The following is a 22,254-nucleotide window of genomic DNA, read 5'->3' as shown; positions in this document are numbered from 1 at the left end:
AGCAAGTCAAAATCCTCTAGAAATATAAAACTAAAAAGAAAACAAATATTTTAGTAGAGAAGGCAATTATAGTCCACAAGTAAAAATAAAAAATTACAGTGTTAAAAACAATTACATTTATTTTCATGCACTTTCATTATTTACGCATTAATCAAAATATAAGTTTGAATATTCGCGGGTATCGATGAAAGAAAGATACGACGTTTACCGAAAGTACCCGATGTTTGGCAGACGATTATCTAAGTATGTATAACGAAGTAAAGAATCCATTTCTTTTTGAAAATATGTCGAAATAGAATTAAATTAAGTGCTGTTCTAATCTGTCATTATTTCATATGCCTATAAATTTGTACACGTTCGCGAATAAATTTGCTATCAAGGAAATATTCTCTACTCAATCTTGAATATCGAAAAATTATTTTTATTTTAAATAATCGAAGGTCGTAGTATACGTCCCTGATTGTACGTGAAGAGTAAGAACGACAGTAGTACCTTCTTTCATCGTAAGAAATGGCTTTACTAGCAAGAAATATTTGCAAAGTACTTTCTCAGGTAATAGAATATTCTTTTTAAATAAAAGAAAACCTGTTCTTCTTACGATAAGTTCAAGATATTTCTCAACTTTCTTATAAAACTAACAACTATTTCCTCTCCCGTTTAATTCGATAATATAAAAGATTTTTAACAGTATAGACCAGTAACCCGAAAATTAAGCTAAGGGTATTACATCAACAACGATCTTCATCGTTGATATAGATTTCAGTTTCGCAAATTATGTTATTTTGGAAATATTTGCATAATCACTCGTTTTACGTTTACATCGTTAATGTTAAGTGTTAATATTGGCAAATACTTTTGAAAGATTATTTTGAAAAAATATAGTTTAATATGTATTTTAATTATTTGTATTCTTACCGTACCAACAGACTGCCCAAAAGGGAGCTATTAGGCCCTTACATGTAGGAACAGTTCTTCATCAAGAAAATGTAAGTTTTATGATAAATTTGTTTTTCATTTTTGTATCTCTATCATGCTTCTTCTTCTAGATAGTTGAACAGGAGGGAAAAATAAAATGTACTTTAATTCCTGGAGATGGTGTAGGACCAGAATTGGTATTATCTGTCCAAAATGTTTTCAAAGCTGCCAATGTTCCAATTGAATTTGAACCTTATTTTTTATCCGAAGTAAATCCAACATTGAGTGCACCACTTGAACAAGTTTCAAACAGTATTGCTAGGAACAAAGTTTGCTTAAAGGTATAAACATTCATAGACGTGTCTTTTTATTTTAATTATTATAACATTTTTTATTTTCTTTTTTCATAGGGCATTTTAGCCACACCAGATCATTCGCATACCGGAGAGCTACAAACTTTGAATATGAAATTACGTAGAAGTTTAGATTTATATTCGAATGTAGTACACGTAAAATCACTGCCAGGTGTCAAGTCCCGTCATCAAAATGTAGATTGCGTTATCATCAGAGAACAAACGGAAGGTGAATACTCTGCCCTGGAGCACGAATCTGTCAAAGGAGTTGTAGAGTGTTTAAAGATAGTGACAGCGACTAAAAGTCAAAGAATTGCCAAATTTGCATTTGATTATGCAGTTAAAAATAATCGTAAAAAGGTAACTTGTGTTCATAAAGCCAATATAATGAAATTAGGTGATGGTCTTTTCCTTAAATCGTGTCAAGAAATTGCAAAATTATATCCTAGGTGAGAATGAATACATAATACATTGTATTGCATGCTATTTCTACGAAATTAGATTTTCAATGGATCATATTAATTTTTAGAATTACATTTGAAACTATGATCGTGGATAATTGCACTATGCAAATGGTATCCAATCCTCATCAATTCGATGTCATGGTCATGCCTAATTTATATGGCAATATTGTAGATAATTTAGCATCTGGATTAGTCGGTGGTGCTGGAGTAGTCCCTGGTGCAACATACAGTGCAGAGTGTGTAGTTTTTGAGCCGGTAAGATTATAATAATTACTTGTAATAATTATTCATAACCAATATATATATATATATATATTACTGTCTAATATGTATATATAATACAGGGTGCAAGACATACATATTCTGAAGCTGTTGGTAGGAATGTTGCTAACCCAACAGCCATGCTTTTATGTGCTGTCAAGTTGCTACATCATGTGAACTTGAAACGTTACTCTGAACAAATCCGAGATGCATTAAATAGAGTTTTAAACGATGGAAAGGTTCTTACAAAGGATTTAGGTGGCCAAAGTTCAACAACAGAATTTACAGCTGCAGTAATAAATTCTCTTCGTTAATAATACTCAAAGTAACTTATTTGAATTAAATTTAACAAGGATTATGTAATATAGAATCAGTCATGAAAGTCATACACATCTATAGATGCTTGTAGTATTATCCTATTATAGAGTTTATTTTACATATAAATATATTATACATTTATTTATTAAAAAATAAATTTTACGTAATTGGTCAAACCAGTAACAAAGTTTAATATGTACAGAAGATTTAGCTTGAAAAGCTTACGCGTCTTAAAGACGTACGTAATTTTAGTAAAGCCTACGTTAAATGTGATTATAAACATAATCGAAAAATTACCTAGTTGTGTATCATAGAGTTATATACAACTTACATAATAAATTATACTACCTCACACAGTGGTTTTATATTGTTAACATTTTTGAAAGAATAGAAATCAATGGTTGTAGATTAATTTAAATTTCTAATTTCTTTTCACGTTCATACACGATCGAAAATATTTGATACGATAAATTAATATCGACGACAATATTTCCCGCTCGTACCTGTAGTTCATATTTTATCCATACCTGTCGCTGAAGTCGCACACGCTTCAAGCGAAAGGTAATGAACACCTTTAATTCGATTAATTTCGATTAATGTCGCCATTTTGTATGTCACAGTAGGTAAGTGTAGATTATATACTCTGTCGGTATTTCTCGATGTTTACGAGTAGATAGAGGACTTTACATATGCAATATAATCAAAACTATGGATATTAATAATCATACGGAATTAATACGACAAGAGATAATAAAAAATCATCTACAATTCACTGCTTTGATACAAGTAAACACAAAAATTTTTTGTCGTAAAATTGATTCGATCTCATAACCTCAATTTGTACTCATATTACAGTCGTGTAAAAATTTAATTTATAGGATATACAACAATGTACCGGTCCTTTAGAATTACTTAATGAACTCAATGCAGAAGGAAGGGAAAAAATTACAGCATTAAGATCCAGTATAGATAAATTGACTTCTCTATCTGAAACCAAAATAAATGAAAAGGAAAGAACAGAACTGCTAGCTGAAGTTGAAACATACAAAAAACAGTTAACTGCATCTCTCGGAGCATTTCGTAAAGCTAATGTCATTAGTGCATGTGTTATAGATAAATTGGCAAGAGAGGATTTACTCTCGATATCCGAAGAACAACAAAATGCTCTTCGTAAAAGACGGGATAAGCAAGGTTTAGCAAGTGCATCTAATCAAGTGACAGAAAAACTATTAAGTATTTCAAGACATTTAGCTGAAACAACTCAAAAAAGTGGGGATACGCTGGACACACTATGTATGAATATAATGAAAAATTTGATTACTTATTTTATTTATATCTCTGGTGTAACACGAGTTAATTTATACTTTTTGTTTTAGTAACATCGTCCGACAAAGTGTCTAGCACTAAAAACGAATTGGAACATCAACAGCAAGTCATAGTACAATCAGGAAAGTTGTTAGGGAAATATGGTAGACGAGAAGTTACGGACAAAGTACTACTCGTTTTAGCATTTGCTTTTTTTCTCGCTTGCGTCTTCTATATTTTACAAAAACGGCTGTTTTGAAGGTACAAATGGCTTCTATACAATATACAAGACAATTCCAGATTTATTCCTTTCTTATTTATAATATTGTATTATTTATAAGATTGTACGATCGTACGATCTACGAGACGACGAACTGATTACTCGTTAGAGCGAGGTTTTATGATAATTTTTATTTATTATGGGATCAAATCACATATTTACAAAACAATTGACTAAAAAAGGATCAGTCACGTATATAATATTTGTACTGAATTTATAAGGGATATTAGAGCATATATCTTAGGTACTATGTATATTGTTTTCAGTCTATGTTACCACCAAAAATTATTAAATTCTGTCAGTTGATTTTGTATAAGCTTATCCTGTAAAAAAAAAGACAAAGATATTTTTAAGAAGATTAAATTAAACGTCTTTTTACCATTCGTTGGCATAAGATTTTGCAATAAAAAATAATAATGTTATTTATTATCTAATTAAACTCTAATCTGCTCGTACATTTTTGCAGCTGGCTATGAATTCCTCTATGGATATCATTCCATCCTTATCAGTATCCATCTTTTCAAAAAGTCTGTCCACGTGCCTGTTTACCATACTCCAAACAGTTTGATCATTGTTTACCATTTCATAAATCGCAGAGACAGCGATCATCATTTCGTGTTTCGAGATGCAACCATCGCCATTCAAATCATAAAATCTAGAAGCAAGTAAGTTGAGAAAGTTAAAGATATTCCAAACGCGTCTCGTTTTAAGATTTTTTCGGTCTCGCAGGGGACGTAAAGATTCTTACTGAAATATCCATGTAAGTTTTTCATCGGTAGTTCCTTTTATGATCGTCGCTATTCCTAGAAGCAAATCTCCAAAGGTGACAATGCCGTCCTTATCTTTATCAAAATTATTGAATACCATTTGTGCATATTTTGCAGAATCACCCAGTGGAAAAAGTTTTGCGTAGGCTGGCTTGATATCGTTCGTAGTTACGGTTCCTCTTGGACAATACTGTTTGAAAGCACGATATAGTCTCTGTATCTCTTCCTTTGAAAATCCTGTACCATGCATCAAAGAAGACAATCGTTCTGGAAGGACGTACGTTTGCTGTTTTTCTTCGTCCTGAAAGTTCTCTGCGAATATATACGCGATAAGACGTGGGAATAGAAATTCAAAAGAAACTTCGTGTCGTATTAATTATCTTAGTAATTAATGTGTCTGGTAATCATACCGGTTATTCTTTGAATGCTCTTTTTAACTTTTTTAAGACTACGCTGCATTTTCCATGACAAACTAGGTCGACGCGGAACTTCTGATCTATCTTGATTAGTTACATCACAATTATACGACATAATCGCATTTACGAATGATTTCCCTCAGTCAATAGACATTATTTCATGAAGAACCCAGACGCAAAATTATGGAGAGAAAAGAATTTGAAAGAAGAAGAGAAGAAATCGATATGAAAATCGATAATGGCCGATTTGCAGGCTCGATCAAACGAAAGTTTTTATCGTCACATTAAAACGTCTTTGATAATTGGCATAAACAATCGGTTGATCGGTTCTCTTCCGTGCTTGTTTTGTTTCAAAGTTGCCTTTGGCGGTACTCCAAGAGACGGTGACGTCGCATTAAAAGAATCGGTGATTCGTTAAAGTTGGTCGTCCGCCGCAGACGAAAGTGCAGAAACCGTCTCAATCGCGAACTGAACGGAACTGACGCACGTGGCACCGATGACCCTTGATGTCGACTATGAGAAGCGGTTTCGGGGAAACCAGTCGCCAAAATATTTAGACGATTCCTCGTGACCGTGCTTCTCTGCTAGATTTTCGACGATATGCCTGGCTCTTTGAGCAGGCACACTGCCACGAAACGTATTAAAGATCGTTTGAAATCTTAAGAGCCTTTAAACGGTCTCCTTGTTTTATTTTCAAGATTTCTAATATCGTTTTTAATGCCAGCAGGTAAATAATACCAGTAGTTTTCCGTTCATTTATTTTTCCTCATTTCATTTTTATCTCTTTTCGACTTCTTGACAATATATAGATGCTATTTTATCAGAAGAACGCAGCGGCTACTTGATATTCACTCGTGCAGAGTTATTCTTTCGGAATACTAATAAGTCGCAAGAGCAAGATGGAACGATGAAAGGAATTTCTTTGTTACATTTAATTCATATTTTCCGTGCATTTCCTTCTGTGCGTTCCTTTCAACGACGAGATAAATCTGATCCTTGAAATTATTACGATAAATTTTAATTCCCATCTAACAGTTTCTTTTCTTTTTTCATTCTAGAAAGATGACCGTGACCAGTTATTTTTATCAACGGTCGAGGTTCACCATTGCTAACCCCGTCATAATCAATAACGATCCATACGATAAATAGATATCTTTCCAACATATATACTTGTTACCGAATTATAGAAAATCGGATCGCGCTGAACTGCTTCGGATAAAACGTAAGAGTAGACTTTCTCTGCCAAATGCTATTAATAGTCTAGTAGCCTGGAAACCAGCTATTACGGTAATAGGAAATGATAGTGCTAGTTGCGGAATTAGTTTGCTTTAAACTGTCTGGATACTTTATGATACAGACCGTTTCTACTTAAGGTCTCCAAATTCACAAGAAGCTTCTGTAGCTCGAGAATGCTTTTCAAGCGAGTAATATAGAATGATTTAACATATACATGCGTATGTAAAAAATTAAAAAAATTGAAGGGATCGATTTGCTCGACTCGTCGATCGTTCGGTTACACGCGCAAACACATGCATAATCTTTATAGATCGTCCTTGACACGATATTTTTCAATGTAAAGCAGCTATCAATTCTGTTGGTGCGTGTGAAAGATAGGAACCACGGATGGAAATCATATGTTATCGTCGAGTCTTATGAATGAAATTATATGGGTCACACTGACTTCTCGTAATAACTGGAGTACTACCGAGTGCTAAAGAAAGCCATATTGCAGGTGTGTTACGAAATGAAATGCACTTGCATACGGAATGTTAGCTTGTTATTTCAAATTATAGAGGTGGAATGTCTCTCCCGATCGTTTGGTAGATTAGAGAAAACGATATGAGTAATTGCAATTAAATCGGCAACGTTCATATTATCTTTAGACGATATTTATACGCACGTGGAATACGAGAACGTATTATAGCTACCTCGAATGAATGAGAATCACTCGGACAATGGTCGGATAGGGACTTCCCCAAGTTCAATGCGATCGAGTATCCCATTTTATTCGTCATTTTACTTTCTCATATGGAATATCAAACGAATCATCTAACAAAAATAAATCTTTCTTGCAGGGAATTCTTTTTTATTAGGAATAATATTAGAAATGTTAAAGGCAAAGTATTCTCAAGCACGGATATGCTATCAACGAACGAGCGTATTCGCAAGTTTAATCGTCACGATTTTTCTGAGCGGTAGGGCGAGCTTGGTATATAAAAGAACAGTAAGCATCCAGCATCTCTTCATTGCGAGAGTGCATTTCTTACCGTGGAAGTTCTAAACTTTTAAATAGAGAATCTCATCTAGGATAAATACCAATTGTTTGAGGATTATTACACGAGAAATTACAGTGCAATAACAATTTAATAACAGATATTGAAGAAAAGTTCATCGATATCAAATCAGCTTTATCTTATTAGTAAGATAAAAAAATAGGAAAGAAAGGAGATACTGTCGCTGATTATATATTGCTCAGAAAGTGTGAAATTTGAAAGTCACAAAGGAGAGCGTCAAGTACGTGATGTAATATGCCGCGTTTTGACATGCGTTGTTTATTCGTAGCGTATCTACTTTCCCGGCTAAAGTATAATCGTTCTCGTCGATTTAATTTATTTTCTTAAGCGATAATAACACGTAGCGATAGCAATACGTGGTATATATACGTATATATATATATATATTCTAGGTCAATAGTGTCTCGAAGAGAACAGTGATGCATAAATTGGAGCAGTAATATATTAAAATAAAAAAAAAAAAAAATCGCACTCCTTTCGCGCTAACCCAAACACAGCGAAGATGAAAACGTTCTTTCTCCTTTTATTATTGATTGGCAATGTTCTTTGCGTGCGATGGTTGGATATACTACTGGGACAAAAACCTTATTCCAATCAGAGATCTGATTATTATCTAAATCAACGTTATCAACAACGCCAAGGAAAAACCGGTAAGGAACGTTGGAAAGATATTTGCAGAACGATAAATGCCGATCCGTATGCATCTCCAGGACGCTCACCTTACCCAGCTGCCCCAGTTTGTCCATGGTAATACCTTTTGTTCCATGATTACATATTTCAAATTCGTCGTATTGACGTGTTCGTGCCAAATATTAGAGATTAAGGTACACGATTGTTATTAAAAATGTTAGTTTTAAAAATATGAATTTATTATAATAATGTTCTAAATTCTATTTAAAAGTATTTCAGTCGATATATAGTTTTTCTATATAAGCATTTACACTAGAGTCACGAATCGCCTATCTGTCGTGTTTATGAATTATGCAGAAAATAGGCAAGCATACGAATGAGAAAAGCTTTGTACATCTTTCATCGATTTCCTTATTCCAATGAGAATCCAGTTCTCGAACCGTACATGGTTATAAATCGTATAATTTAGTCATCTTGGAATATTCTTCTTCTATTATCGAGTATGTACTATGTAACGTACAAAAATAAATTATTTACAGTAAATATGAAATATTATCTTAAAATACGGTAAGTTTTCATGTTTCTTTCATTACGAAATGCGTCTCGAATTTCTACGCTTTAACGATTCTTGCGTGATTAATGTTACCGTGGCTATTAACAGCTAATACAAAGTGTATATATATACGAATATATACAATTTAGAATCACAGAAATATTACCATAGGAGTCTCGTATATAAAATGTCGATGTCCCATTATTTGTAAATTTACAAATTTGTTTTGCAATAAGAATCTTGCATAGAGGGAACGATATTTTACAAAAGCTTAAACGGATGTATAGCGAGTGACGATAAAAGAAAACAATCATTTCCAAACTTGTATTAATCCGTCGGTACTGCCCGTGAGTATACACGTATTGGACATAGCTACGGCAGATATAGTGTCGTGATGACCAGATGGCGGAGTTTCTGGTCCTTGTCCACCTTCCTCTGGATTTCTTCCTCTGACATTACTGCCTCCTCCTGACGAGGGCATAGAACAACCACCCGCTAGTACTTCTTGAACTACGTTTGTACCATCTATCAAGCGTTGTCTGTGAACAATCGCATCGACGAACGTATATGATCAACCGTAAACCGTAAAGCGACCTATTTCGAGAATATATTTTTGGAGCATAACTAAATACTAACTCATATGCGTATGAATTTGGAGGAACAACGTCATTGGCTGCGGGTAATGCAACGTGAGAGTCATTGGGTGTGTTCAAGTCCCAAAAACGTAATCGCATATCGGTTCCACCGGCTAACAAGAAGCCCGAACGATCGATGCATCCCGAATACATCGAGCAAACGCTGTGACCACCTTGACTATGACTGAGCGGTGGCGCGCTCGACGCCCAAAGTACCATTTGTCTGAAATCCGTTTCCAAATTCCACATGGAAATTTCATTGTTCCCTTGTACGGCTGATATTATCCATGAATGTTCAGTAGGATGCGTTATAACTTTCCTAACTCTTGCTCCTAAGTCATGTACAATAGAATCGATAGATTCAATTACGAATCACTTATGATACTGTAATAATATCGACGATTACCTGTTGGATGTTTGATATTGGTAATAGGTAATTGGAATCTTAAATCCCAACAAGTATGGACACCTGAGCTTGTACCAAGAGTTAACCATTGCTGATAACTATTGACACAAAATGAAGTTATTATTCCATACTTCAAATCATTTTCCAATCGCCACGTCGTTCCAGGACATCGCAAGTCCCATCCTACTAAGGATCCATACAGCGAAGCGTACACAAGAACTGATTGCGATCCAGAATCTAAATATTGTATGTCGACTGCACATCCTTCGTCCTAAAAAATAAGGATTGTTTTTCTCTATTAATAACTACCGAAGTTTATTAATGATCTTTAGTAGATAAGAAGAAGAATATATCACTTGAACGTCCAACTGTCGAGAGTAAAGAACACTCATTTTACTGGAATTTGGTTCTATCCTCAATATAAATACTGTTCCAGATTGGCTAGCAGAACTTGCTATCGATTGTCCCTGTTCACAGACAGCTAAACCAACAAGAGGACCACCTCTGTGCATGTACGTTTGCCTATTACACGAAGTGTACACATGTATATATGTATATATATTTATAATAGTGTGTGTGTGTGCGTGTGTGTGTGTGTATGTGTGTGTGCGTGCGCGCATAGGTGTGTACGTCATTGAACAATAGATCTTTGAAGAGATTTCCGAATGTAATTTCAATCAAAATACCTAGAACGATTAACAATGCTTCGACCCTCCATTCTGCTAGCATCCCATATCTTAATGCATCCATCCGCCGAAGAACTAGCAAAGAGACTACTGTCTGGAATAGACACTAATCTATTAACTGCAGCTCTATGTTCGTGGAGATGAGCAACGGGAACACCTCGTGGTCTCCATCCACTTGGTAGTAATCTAGAGCCTTTTGTTACCATTGGCATTAATTAAATAAATAATAGGTAAGCAGTATTGCTTCTGAGAAATATATAATCACTTTTATTTACCAGTTTGCCATGCAATATTATCAGCCCAATGTTGTGCCCTTAAAGCAGCCGCATGCTGCTCTTGTTTTCTATAAGTCAATTGTCTTACTTCTAATCTGCAAGGTGCACATCGATCTGCAAAACCATAAAGTGTTGCATCTGTTGCAATGCCAAAATTTTAGGAAACTCTTCATGCATTAGAAACAAGTAAGATTATCTTATGGAGTATCATACATTGTATGTAAGATCGTTCGTGTAGAGAATGTTCGTTTATACTATTCATGTCAGACAGACTATGTTGTGGCGACAAGTGTATATCACCTCCATGCATACTTTGATTAGGACTTCCACTATTTCCAGTCATATCCGCCAACTTTAAGACCGTATGCTAAATTATTCGAAACAAGTACACTTTTTAAGTCTTTGCCAAAGGAAATTTTAACTAAACTTTATGATGGTACCTGAGTATTGTCTTGTGCTGCAAACATCGTGCGCCATTCTTGATTCATCGAGGCATAAGTACCGGTAGTGTCGGACGTTCTTCTATCCAATCGTTTATAAGATGGAAGACCTAAATCACCTTTTGTATCTGGATACAGTATGACGATGTGATGTCTTATTTTATCCTTCATAGTATTCAACTCTAATTTTCCATCCAGAGGTTTGACCGTGCTCTGTTTGGTATCGACCGAATTACGGTATTTATTTATTTTCATTAAATGTGGTTTCATTATGAGCAATTGGTCCTCAACCGTTTCCGTCATAGATTCGGAATTCAAACGTCTAAAAAGCTAAGAGATTCGTTCAGTTCTCCATAATTACATTGCGAGTAATTGATTTACCTCAATAACCGTTAGACTTACTTTGCTTAACGAAATTGACATATCATTATATCGTGGAACGATTCCTGTAGTTGCCTCGACTCTTGCAGATTGTCTTTGTTCAAGGACTTGAAATAATTTCTCTATGTCATTACATTTTATTACCTCATCATAAATTATACGTAGAATAGGAGCCACGAGAGCTTCTAACAATAGAACTTCCTTCTCGATCTGAATAAGTGGATGCTTTAAATATGGTTGTATCATCGTTTGAACTTTACATTGTACATCGACTACATTGAGTGTTCTCGCTGACGCCGATATAAATCCTACAGTTGCATGCCTGATCCACAAGTTCGGATGTACCTGTGACAATGTCATTTTTTGTTCGTGTTATCTTCAAACTGACCATTAAGAAAAATATTTGGTAAAAACTATGGTTCTATCGTTACATACCAAAAAAACCATAGTTTCGGATAGAAGTTGATACAAAGCAGATTTATGTAATAAACCCAACTCCGTAAGAGTTGTCATCGCGTTAATAGCTTTTGTCGTAACAAATTCTTCGGGATCTGCTAAACCTTGTTGAAGAAGAGGCATAAGTATTGGACTACTATGCCAGCCAACATAAGCTGCTACGCCGACTATACATTCGAAAAACGATCCTCTAAGCTCTTTATCCTCTTTGTCATTTAAAAAAGTGATAACGTGACTCAATAAAATGTCATTTGCTTTTTGTTTTCCAAAAAATACACATAATTTGTTTATTCCATTTTCCATCAAAGTTTGCTTTACCAAGTTTTGCGGATCTGTTAAAAGCATGGACACAGATTGTTGCACCTAAACGTAAAGTACTATGCTATAGTATACGCCATCAGAAATTATGCAGCTATAACTGTAAAATATTATATGTAATCATAGTTCTGTTTACCATTTCGTGCAACGTTTGCAGCTCACTATCGTAACTAGGCTTTGGTCCTTCTTTGTTCCCAAGATTAGATAAGTGAGAATTCTCAAGGTATCGTAACGCAATATGAGCGAGATGAGCGATGTTTTCTGCATAAGCTGCTCTAACAATGACTGCCTCATCTTGAGTAATATGCGATAAGCCTGGCAGAATATATTCGGGAAATATATTCACATCGGAGGGTGGGATCGATTTCACAAGATGCAAACATTTCGTTAACGTATGAATAGCGGATACTCTTACGCGTGGTGCTGGATCATGAACTAAATGAAACTATAAAGATACAATAGTTTGTATGCTATACGCCATTTTCCGAAGAGTTCTGTAACGTGATAAATAAATACTTACGATGTACGGCAAAATTCTGTCAAGAATTGTTTCGTCCGATGTATTTTCCGCTAGTTCAAGCAAAATTTCTAAACTCTGTAGCTTAGATTGAGAATGATGCAGACCTCTTATACAGGAGGTTACAAGTTGTGTCACAATAACGAGACCTTCTAAAATCTCAGCAGGAGTAATAGTTTTCTTATCTATCTCCGTACTATTTTTTCCCGCTGCTTGAGATTGTTTAGACTGCAAATTCTGTTCAGTCGCAATATCACAGCCAGTGTCAGGTATTGACGAGGTTTTCTGATCTACTTGATTTAATTCGCTCTTATCAAAGCTTTGATCACTGTCAGTTTCAATTACTGTATTTTCTTCGCTTTGACCAGAATCTTCTTTCGTAGATTCCACATTACTTTCACATTGGCCATTCTTTTGATTCATCTTTATTCTCTCAGTTTCTTCCGCTTTAAATATGCTTATAATATTTCCAATATCTTTTTTCAATCTATTTATTTTCTCATCCGGCGAAAGAATGGGTGCTGCTGAGAAAATGAGCATGTAAGACTGTAGAAAAGAATAAAAATATTCAGGAAAGACCGTTCCACGGGCTTGCGCCAAATAAATCTCTGCGCATTTTCGATTCGCAGGGTTCCTTTCCAGCATAGAACCAAGTAGCTCTCGTATACCAACATCTTCTATGGAATCCAGATGTTTAGCGACCGAATATTCGTTATTCCTATATGCTTGAGATAGCATAGAGTAATAAAACAATTCAAGTTAGAAAATTTACGTTCTTATAGCAATTGCATCTACTAAAAATATTCAAAATACCTAAAAGTTGAGAGAAGTCAAACGGCGGATGTCCTTCGTTATATAATTCTGTTAAAGCACAACCTGCAGAAAAGATATCCATCATTGGATTTAAATCACCAGTTTTTACTTCTTGTTCAGGTAGTAAAATGGTATTGCTCAATTCAGAGGAAAGTGTTTTTACAAATCTTTCAGGTGCTATATAACATGTTCTTCTTCTTGATGTGTCAAAAAAATAAGAGAAATCAGCAGGATTATCTTCTGGTAGATAGGTTGGTTTAAAACTCGCGAAATCTGTCAGCAGTACCCAGTTCCAGCTGGTTATCATTATATTTTCTAGTTTTATGTCTCCGTGACAAACACCAAACTGTGATAAAAAATGAAAAATACTTATATAACTTTATTTTACAAAGTATCAAGTATTATAGGTTTACCTTATGAGCTTGATGAAGCGCATAGAGAACTTGGAAAGTAATCCACTTTTTTTCAATGCTTGTTAAAAACGGCCTAGTACTGATTCTATCGTACAAAGAATATTTTACGTATTCCCTCATTATCGAGCCAGCCTTTTCTGTCAACTGATAAAGATACGGTCTCCTTGATGTTATTGTTAATAACAGTAAGTATATAATTATTTTGTAACATTTAGTAAGACTTACAATCGTTCTTTGAAAGGGTAAACAATTTACTGCAGAAGCAAGCTTTGATCTAATTTCTTCTAGTTTCTCCTTATAAGCTGACAGTGGTAATGTTGGATCGTGTATTGCAAAAACTTTAACTACTATCAATCCCTCTTCGCTTCGTGCTCGTGCTACTTTGAAAAATCTAGTGCTTCCTAGGCTATATAACAACAATAGTTTTTCTATGTGTAGATCAACAATGCATCAATTGTCACGTACACTTTTGACAGGTTTACAGGTAACAGATGAAATTAATGAAATCGGATAAGGTTAGACTACTTACTTAACGTCGAATAGTAAATCATTGTGATCTGTTAAATAATGTTCTACTGGAAATATTTGGCTGGGGGCAATGCCCACTAGTTGATTTCCCATTTTGCAAGAATATTGTTGAAGAGTACTGATTTATTGACCTCCGGCATCCATATTGTGCTAACTTCACTTTTCGAAGAAAGCAGGCAAGTTGCCGCGAAATAATTCCTAGCAGTATATATAACTAATGTCAATAGGAAATTATTTTCAAACGTTTGTCCATAAGCTAGATCATTTTATAATTTATTTATAAAGATGAAAGTAATGGGAATTGTAAAACTGGCAGACGAAATTATCTATGTAAACCGATATTTATTCGTATTCGAACAAACTAGTTTCAAATTTTGTAATAATTTGCCTCTCTTGTATTCGTACAACGTATGCTCTCGTTAAGGGACTGCGCGGGAAAGACGTCGAACGTTTCTTTACGATTTATTTTCTACAAAATGTTCGTTTTCTTTTAGTCCAATGTATTTGGTACGTATTTCCATATATATTTTTAGATATGTAAAACCGAAATAATATCTTTATCGACGTGAAATCACGTATTTATCTGTCATTAGATAAAATCGGATGCGATGACGCGATTCGAACGATTCGATCGGCACAATCGTTGAAATATCTAATCGTATATTCATAGTTTATAATACGCGATACGTTTTCTCGTTAAATAATCAAGAAATATAAAAAGAAAGAATTACGAGGATCGTTCGAAAGAATAAAGATTAGACGATCGTTCAACTACGAACGACAACGTAACGCGTTCTTTACGTAACGAAAGAAACGATTCATTGCAATTTTAGAGGGAATCGTAGATTTTTATAACGGAAATAAATTGTTGTGTATTGTCTTCTAAATGATATAACACGCGAGGTCGACGTTCAATTTATAGAACTTAAACGTCGAAAGAATCAAATACTTAATAATAAACTTGATTTGCGTATTTCTTTTTTTCTAGCTCGGCGAATCGAATTTTGTAAGGAATTTTTCGCGTATCAATTATTTATTAATTTTCCATTTACGTGCCAACGAAAACAATGATTTTTTCTTTGATACGAAATAACAAGTTCAAATAAAACTTTGTTGTTGTTTCGAACGTACTTACCGGTCTCTTTTATTAATCTTCTTTCAGGATGAGGAGATTACGAAGATATTAAAATGGAGGTTAAGTTTTGCGTTTCGAAATTTCGTCTATTGACATCGAAGATAAGTGTCGAGCTCAAAAATTTCCAGTAAACAGGTACCAAGTGTCCTCGGAATTTTCTACGTATGTATATACCTATCTATAGATAAACTAGATAAGAAGAGCATCGTCACGCGTTATTTTCAAAGGTAATCGTCGAAAGTAAAATTCGGCTCGTTTATAATTCGAATGGAATAATTAACATTTTTCTTTTCTTTTTCTTCCTTTCTTTTTTTCTCTCCATCTTTCTTTTTTTTCTGTAGATAACATTATGCGTCGAGACAGGCAATTTTTTTCACAGAGAAATTCTATTATTATAAATTTCATATATACATAGAACGTACATCTAATCGGCACTTTGCTGATTATTCGAACGTATAATTTCTTTCGTCGAATATTTTTTTCGATTAGAACGGACGATTCTTTTTCGAACGTTACAAAAATCTTTTCCAGTCGTTATGACATTTCTTATTAGAATTAAGAAGGAGTTAAAGAGAGAGAGAGAGAGAGAGGCTCGATTATTCGCGACGTTCGAAAAGACATTTACGAGCTTGTACGTCTTCCGTGCAGCAAATATGCTTAAGTAGTTTAAGTAAATCCACTATATGTGCAATATATACATACATATATACACACACACATATATATATACACATTGAGAACACGTAATCGTCTAGTGTGTCTCTACAAAACCGAAGATGCGTTATGAAACACGCACTTGCCGGAAGAATTCTTTCTCTCTCTCTCTCTCTCTCTTTCTCTCTGTATCTTTACCAATGTATTCGTGGTGGCGATAATTACATTTGGTTTCTTCTCGACACTTTACAATTTATTAGCCTATAGTTCTTATCTCAACTTGATCGCAAGGGACATAAAAAAAGAGAAAGTATTGCTTTTCATATTTTTCACAAAGCCCATCGAACGTTATTAACAATTTTAATATCTTTTGCGATGTTAGATTTTGACGATTTAACGACACTTCGTTCGACCAATCACCTTGCTCGATCGTTTCGGGCGCGACTTTTGAACGAGTAGAAACTAATTTTCCTTTCTCCTTGTCGATGTTCGCGCGTTACCAACACGTTACACGTTGCACGTTCTTACACACGTAGAAAAGATCGCGTTTCTCTCGAACAAGGTGGGTGGAGTTCGAACTCGCTCGCTTATCGCGATAATTAAATGGAGTTATTTATGATGGTATACCGCGAATTACGAACGCAATGCCGAGCTTACGTTCTCTTCTATATGCGATATCAAACGCGTAATATCTTGAAAGTATAATGACTGTTGTTTGTCGTCTGGTGCCGTTCGTCTGGTCCATCTCTTTTCGACGACGAATCTTTCGAGTCTCCTCTCTCGCATTTGCAATTGTTTTTTCCACGTTTTTGACAAACAGATACGCTCGAAGGATGTACTCTTGAAAAGGAAATATTTCATAGAGTTTCGTAGAGCGAACAGAAAGCAATGAAATACGACGATGGGTGTTACGTTTCCTTCGATGATTTCGACATTCCCTTTCATTCAGATGGTTTCGCCGCTATTGTTTCGATCGTTCATTGTCGAGATGTCTTTCTCTCTCGACGTTTTATCTTCTTCTTTTTATCCTCTTTTTTTCTTTTCCTTTCTTCTTTTAGTTTACGCATAGACGATCACACGAGTTCGACAATTTCTACGAAGTGACGTAAGGGGAGGACAATGCGTATGTTGTGCCTTTCTAACCACACCGGAGAAGATGCATTTAAATGTCTATAGCTACGTTAAGCAAGTGAGTATACGTATTTGCAAAATAGATAATTGCTTATATAAAAAGAAAAAGAAATAAAGAACTATACACGGTTACAGAAAGAAATAAGGGACAGGTATTGAAGTTCAACGTGTCACAAACACGGAAGGGAGAAGAAATAGGAATAATTAAAATCGACGACGCAAAATACAGGAAGCGTGTATGAGAGAGAAAGAGAACAATGGAACGTGTTCCAAGCTGAGACTTCTCTATCGCGTTTACAAGCATCGACTTTTGCGGTCTCTACAATGAGAAATATCTTTTTGGATTCGTTCCAACGATTCTGTCGTTGACCTCAACATACGGTCCACGTTCTTTAATTCGTTTCTCCTTGTTCCTATTCGGATGTAATAATCGATCATCGATCGTAATGAATTTATTTCGAGTTCTCGATGAAAGCTTACTTACTTATATTTTACTCGTTAACTTCTCGACGACATTCGATAGCTTCCAACGTTCCTCAGGACGTGACAGAGTAGATAAAATATCGTCGTTGTTTCGGACGGCGTCCACAAAGAGAGCAACTCCATGACAGTGTCTCTTTTTACCATACTGTCGATGGATAGCTCTCTTCATAGTTCGCGCCTTGTTTTCATTTTCTCGAACACTTCGATTCTTTGCCGATGATCGATGCTGAAGCGCTATAAAAGAATACTTGATCATTTTATCGACTTATAAAATATAATAATGTGATATAGGAAGGATAAAAATCTTCGCCCTTGAGTTCTTTTGAAATTATAATTTTCTTAATGGTTTTAGTTCGAGGAGTATCAAAGGATTAGCCTCCGGGGTGTCGTGAACGCGACACATGCGGACGCATGCTAGGAGGAACGTCGAGTAGCACGGAAAGCGTGCCTCAAACTCGCTTCTCGAGCTCGTTATCGGGGAGGTGCGAGCTACTTCTCCCTCTTTAGCGTTGCCACCTGATTGCATGGCAAACACGAGCTACTCGCGTTAGCTCGTGCCATCGGTTGTTAACACTTTCTTTAAACCGATACCGTAGGATCCTGCTCGACTTTGTCTACTTAAGGTACGATTATTTCTCTCTTTTTTTTTCTTTTTTCTTTTTTTTTCAAAAATTTCGATATACCTACAATGTTATTCAGAGTAAAATTAATCATGTATCATATAATATTGCACACACATATGTATATATATATATATAAATCTTTTATCGGGGAATACTCGTAATTAATTAATTTTTTTATCTTTCAGAATTAATTTCTACAGAACATACATGCCGTACGCGTAGCGAAAGATCTTTCAGGATGAAACGATAAAATATCCTCGGCATCGAACTGATCTTAATTACACGAGAAGTCTTTACTTGCAAAGTCTACCGCAATTATCGCACATCGACTAATGCCCGAACAAACTACGGAGAGATATAAAAAAGTTGCGACTCTTAAGGTGTTTGCTCAGATGACATTTTCACCTCTTACGAGCAACTGCTTAAACAGGGTAAAACGCGTTACTCGGAGACGAGGCTACTGCACTCCGTTTTGTTTCTTCTCTTTTTTTTTCTTTTGCTATTCTCTCGTACGTCTTCTACTCTCTTGTACACGTTTTAGATTATTAGATCGAGGCAATGATACTTTTCTTTCTTTTTTTCTTAATACAATATTCAGGCGAGTACGTTCGTTTTAATCAAATGTTTGTTCAAGCTACGAACTGTCTCTCTTTTTCGAAAGCCGTATTTATCTTGTCGAGATATATTTGAAAATTTCTGGAACGTCTTTCTTGATTCGACGCTTCGAGTTTTATCTATGAAGGTAATACTAGGGAAACACTGGAATGATAAGAATTTATGAGTATCGTTGATAGATGACTCCGAAAGAGTATCATAGATTATTATTGTAAACGATTTTACGTTTATTTCTGAATATCAGCGACGATATTCGAGAATCGTATAATGCTTGCATATAAAGCTTAAAATTTCAACTGTTCCAGAAAAGACATTTTGTAAAAAGAGAAATATATATATATATATATATATATATATACATATACACAAACACACACGTATATATATATATATTTTTTTTTTTATTGTCGGTAATAATAACTTCTTTTCTGCTATACATAAAGTCCAACGACAGGAATCTCATCGTATCGTATCATCTTCGAGAGGAGTCGCGATTGCCCATTATCAGTCGACGATGCGATAACGCGATAACGAACCAACAACTCGCCTTACTATCGCCGAAAATCCTCGCCAACGTAATATCTTTTACATTTCAAACGAAAGTCGCTTTACTTTCGAGTTATCGCAGTAACCACGTTTCTAATTCTCCGTGTATTTTTTTCCTTTTATCGATGAAAAATCAATGGCAAAAGGAGTCGTTTAAAAAACTCATTAAGATTAGCGGGAATAACGAAGAAAAAGGAGAAAAATAAAGCTCGCTTGTGTGTGTGTTCTCTCTCTCTCTCTCTCTCTCTCTCTCTTTTTCTCTCTCTCTCTCTCTCTCTCTCTCTCTCTCTCTCTCTTTCTCTCTCTCTCTCTCTCTTAATGATTCTTTCGACGTGGCATTGTTACGACTCTCTAATTTCGTCATCGAATAACGAGTAACGAAGGTAGTCCCGTAACGTTGCCAAAGTAGAAAATGCATAATCTTCTAACACGTGGCAATCGTTTGAGTGTTGTAACCGAGCGTACTTCTTAAAAGAATAATTAACATAAGAACGCGAGGGTGCTGCCATAATTCGGTATTATATTCCATCGAGTCATCGAAGTATGTTAAACAGCTGTTCGATCGGTTTTCTTGCCAACACAGAAATATTAGAGAATATTACGTACGAAATGACTCGAGTAGTCGTTCAGCGAGCTGCAGCAGTTAACAATGACCAAGAACATAAACACGGCTCGATTTTACTCATTCTTAAAACAGCTCGTATCCGGTGACCCCGGCCAGAAAGCATAGGAGTTTTAATATCGTTTCTTTACGAAGACCGAGCAAAGTTCAAAATCTTTTATCTCGAATGAAAATCTCTTTTACTTTTTTTCTTCGATAGGAACGAATAAAAAAAGACGAAAGGTAGAAAGTTCTTAAGATAAAATCGAACGCGAGTTCTCGAACGAAGATTAATGAAAATTGTAAGATCTCGTTTTCGAAGGTGGTACCGATGGTGTTACGTAATCGGAGTAATAGAAGGTCGAACCGTGTAGTAGTCATCGTCGTCGTTGTCGTCGTACGAAAGAGTGCGGTAGCGATCGTAATCCCTCGAAATTTACACATGAAAAGGCAATGCCGTGATGCGACGAATTCCAGCTGCGTCGTCCACGAGGTCACGAGTGCTTTTAACGCGGCTCGCACGACCCACCTTCTCCTTTCCTCGATCTTCTCCTTTGCGAGCTTCCGAGACTCGAGCTCCCTTCCTTCCTCCCTTTAGCTTACCTGCTATTTGGACCACCCTTGACCGACCACTGATAAAACTCGCCTCTCGCTTTCTCTTTCTTTCTCCCTCTCTTCCCTTCCACTCTGATCGAATCGCAAGATCGATCATAAGATCTAGAATGTTCCTTTCCCGATCTCGTAAATATTGTTTCCCGATAACGTAAGAAGAAAATCTAATTCAAATCTGATTTCCGTAGGTTTACTTGAGAAAAATGAATTCGCACAAACGAACGTCTGATGAAGGTAGAAGAACGAGTGACGTGGACGGCTCTCCGTGTCCGCTCATATACTCTACCTGCGCCGATCTGACGTCACGGGTTTCGTCTCTTATCAGTAGTCAGGAGCGCCAACACCTGTATAGCCAAGCACCTGTTCGTCGAAACCTTCGATGGTCGTGCGACCGCGCCTGCTCTGCAGATCGTCCACCCTACTTTTCTAATTCATTATCGTCTCGAAGATGGATCTTCGAATCTTCGCCAACGACAACTTTTAACATTTTCTTAAACGAAACAAAACGAAGGGTTGCTTTAAATGGCGTGAAAGAAACATGCAACTTGTTCGTTCTTTTACGACAGTATCACGCGTGGTTTTATACGATGCGTAACGCCTTATCTCGTGTCCTAGTTACATCACTGCTACCCTGACTACGCTTGCTATATATACACTAATGATACCTATAAGGTAGATCGAGATCGAGTAATGGATCGCATAATGATTTAAAGTCAGTTGCATCGAATGTGTCAAAAGGATAGATTTTTCTGTTTATTTCGGTATTGAGTGATACGAACTGTACGAGGGAAAGTATATGTGCTCGAGAAAGAAGGATCGAACGTCTAACAAAATTATATATACGGTTAACTTACCACAGCGAAAAACAATTCAGAGATATCGACGTTAAAGAACGTAGAAATGTATTGACGATTATTTAAGTAAAACAAAAAATTGCTTTTAAAAATGGCTTTCTATTAAAATTTAATGTCTTCTTTAAAGTTTCCTTGTAATAATGTATAATATATGAATGAGCCGTCAAAAAAAAATATTGTTCATTTTCTGTGCCTCAATGACTTTGTATCATTTTAAAAAGAAGAGAATACATTACCCACGCGCCTATATAGAAATAAAAAGTTTGGACTCTTTTAAGAATTATGTAGGTCAGTATCCATCGTATGTACGCATGTAGGTGTGTATATGTAAAAAAAAAAAAAAACCATGCACGAACAAACACATCTGCAAGTTTTTACGAATGCTTTTTCTCGGTGAAATCCGTATTCGTGTGCCTGTACGTAACGTCTGTGTGCGATCAAGTTCGGGAGTTTCTTTTTTATTTTTTATCTTGGCATTTAAAGTAGGTACATATTTTTCCAGGAAATTATATTGGTTAGTGTGTCAATTTATATAGGTCAGTAGTTCTCATTACGTTTAAAGTTGCATATTACTTT

General features: G+C 35.5%; 5 protein-coding genes and 1 long non-coding RNA gene across 22 annotated transcripts; 4 read left to right on the top strand and 2 right to left on the bottom strand.

The window, feature by feature from the left end:
* The first annotated feature begins 249 nt into the window (after positions 1–249).
* On the top strand, positions 250–2,663 carry LOC127070452 (isocitrate dehydrogenase [NAD] subunit beta, mitochondrial). Its single transcript, XM_051008452.1, has 6 exons — positions 250–552; positions 927–986; positions 1,047–1,256; positions 1,326–1,717; positions 1,798–1,987; positions 2,077–2,663. Exons 1-6 carry the CDS (start codon positions 511–513, stop codon positions 2,305–2,307), a joined length of 1,125 nt encoding a protein of 374 aa, XP_050864409.1. The 5' UTR covers positions 250–510; the 3' UTR covers positions 2,308–2,663.
* A 206-nt stretch (positions 2,664–2,869) lies between these two features.
* Positions 2,870–8,553, top strand: LOC127070455 (vesicle transport protein SEC20). Of its 10 annotated transcripts, none has more exons than XM_051008467.1 (6): positions 2,870–3,097; positions 3,190–3,604; positions 3,688–4,561; positions 6,138–6,301; positions 7,155–7,593; positions 7,766–8,553. In XM_051008467.1, the coding sequence occupies exons 1-3, from the start codon at positions 3,020–3,022 to the stop codon at positions 3,873–3,875; spliced, it is 681 nt and encodes a 226-aa protein (XP_050864424.1). In that variant the 5' UTR covers positions 2,870–3,019; the 3' UTR covers positions 3,876–4,561; positions 6,138–6,301; positions 7,155–7,593; positions 7,766–8,553. The 10 variants fall into 10 exon arrangements, with proteins under 10 accessions (XP_050864424.1, XP_050864422.1, XP_050864423.1 ...); XM_051008465.1 differs by having other exon boundaries at positions 6,662–7,593; XM_051008466.1 differs by having other exon boundaries at positions 6,626–7,593.
* LOC127070454 (Kv channel-interacting protein 2-like) lies at positions 3,822–6,142 on the bottom strand. Its single transcript, XM_051008457.1, has 4 exons — positions 5,074–6,142; positions 4,645–4,975; positions 4,353–4,551; positions 3,822–4,219 (listed from the first exon to the last, which is right to left on the bottom strand). The coding sequence occupies exons 1-4, from the start codon at positions 5,192–5,194 to the stop codon at positions 4,169–4,171; spliced, it is 702 nt and encodes a 233-aa protein (XP_050864414.1). The 5' UTR covers positions 5,195–6,142; the 3' UTR covers positions 3,822–4,168.
* LOC127070445 (phosphoinositide 3-kinase regulatory subunit 4) lies at positions 8,221–15,672 on the bottom strand. Of its 3 annotated transcripts, XM_051008422.1 has the most exons (17): positions 15,560–15,672; positions 14,426–14,622; positions 14,122–14,302; positions 13,897–14,040; positions 13,484–13,829; positions 12,674–13,395; positions 12,290–12,598; positions 11,815–12,198; positions 11,401–11,724; positions 10,999–11,328; positions 10,772–10,925; positions 10,559–10,696; positions 10,284–10,476; positions 9,954–10,119; positions 9,598–9,868; positions 9,193–9,523; positions 8,221–9,095 (listed from the first exon to the last, which is right to left on the bottom strand). In XM_051008422.1, exons 2-17 carry the CDS (start codon positions 14,515–14,517, stop codon positions 8,867–8,869), a joined length of 4,314 nt encoding a protein of 1,437 aa, XP_050864379.1. In that variant the 5' UTR covers positions 14,518–14,622; positions 15,560–15,672; the 3' UTR covers positions 8,221–8,866. The 3 variants fall into 3 exon arrangements, with proteins under 3 accessions (XP_050864379.1, XP_050864380.1, XP_050864382.1); XM_051008423.1 differs by lacking the exon at positions 15,560–15,672 and having other exon boundaries at positions 10,559–10,672; positions 14,426–14,730; XM_051008425.1 differs by lacking the exons at positions 8,221–9,095; positions 9,193–9,523; positions 9,598–9,868; ... (3 more) ...; positions 10,772–10,925; positions 15,560–15,672 and having other exon boundaries at positions 11,150–11,320; positions 14,426–14,730.
* Positions 10,011–10,557, top strand: LOC127070458 (uncharacterized). Its single transcript, XR_007784518.1, has 2 exons — positions 10,011–10,109; positions 10,288–10,557. It is a non-coding gene; the product is annotated as an uncharacterized LOC127070458 (long non-coding RNA).
* On the top strand, positions 14,824–21,909 carry LOC127070456 (uncharacterized). Of its 6 annotated transcripts, none has more exons than XR_007784514.1 (6): positions 14,827–14,931; positions 15,587–15,694; positions 17,272–17,402; positions 17,480–18,450; positions 18,636–18,830; positions 21,013–21,904. XR_007784514.1 is itself a non-coding variant. In XM_051008469.1 (2 exons), the coding sequence occupies exons 1-2, from the start codon at positions 18,783–18,785 to the stop codon at positions 21,457–21,459; spliced, it is 546 nt and encodes a 181-aa protein (XP_050864426.1). In that variant the 5' UTR covers positions 18,633–18,782; the 3' UTR covers positions 21,460–21,908. The 6 variants fall into 6 exon arrangements, 1 of the variants encoding a protein (XP_050864426.1); XR_007784513.1 differs by having other exon boundaries at positions 14,828–14,931; positions 15,587–15,721; XR_007784516.1 differs by having other exon boundaries at positions 14,828–14,931; positions 15,587–15,721; positions 18,180–18,450; positions 21,013–21,903.
* The last annotated feature ends 345 nt before the right edge of the window (positions 21,910–22,254 follow it).

This window comes from Vespula vulgaris, chromosome 18, assembly GCF_905475345.1.
Source record: "Vespula vulgaris chromosome 18, iyVesVulg1.1, whole genome shotgun sequence".
Classification (NCBI taxonomy): Eukaryota; Metazoa; Arthropoda; class Insecta; order Hymenoptera; family Vespidae; genus Vespula; species Vespula vulgaris.
This window is presented reverse-complemented; position numbering and strand designations above follow the sequence as displayed.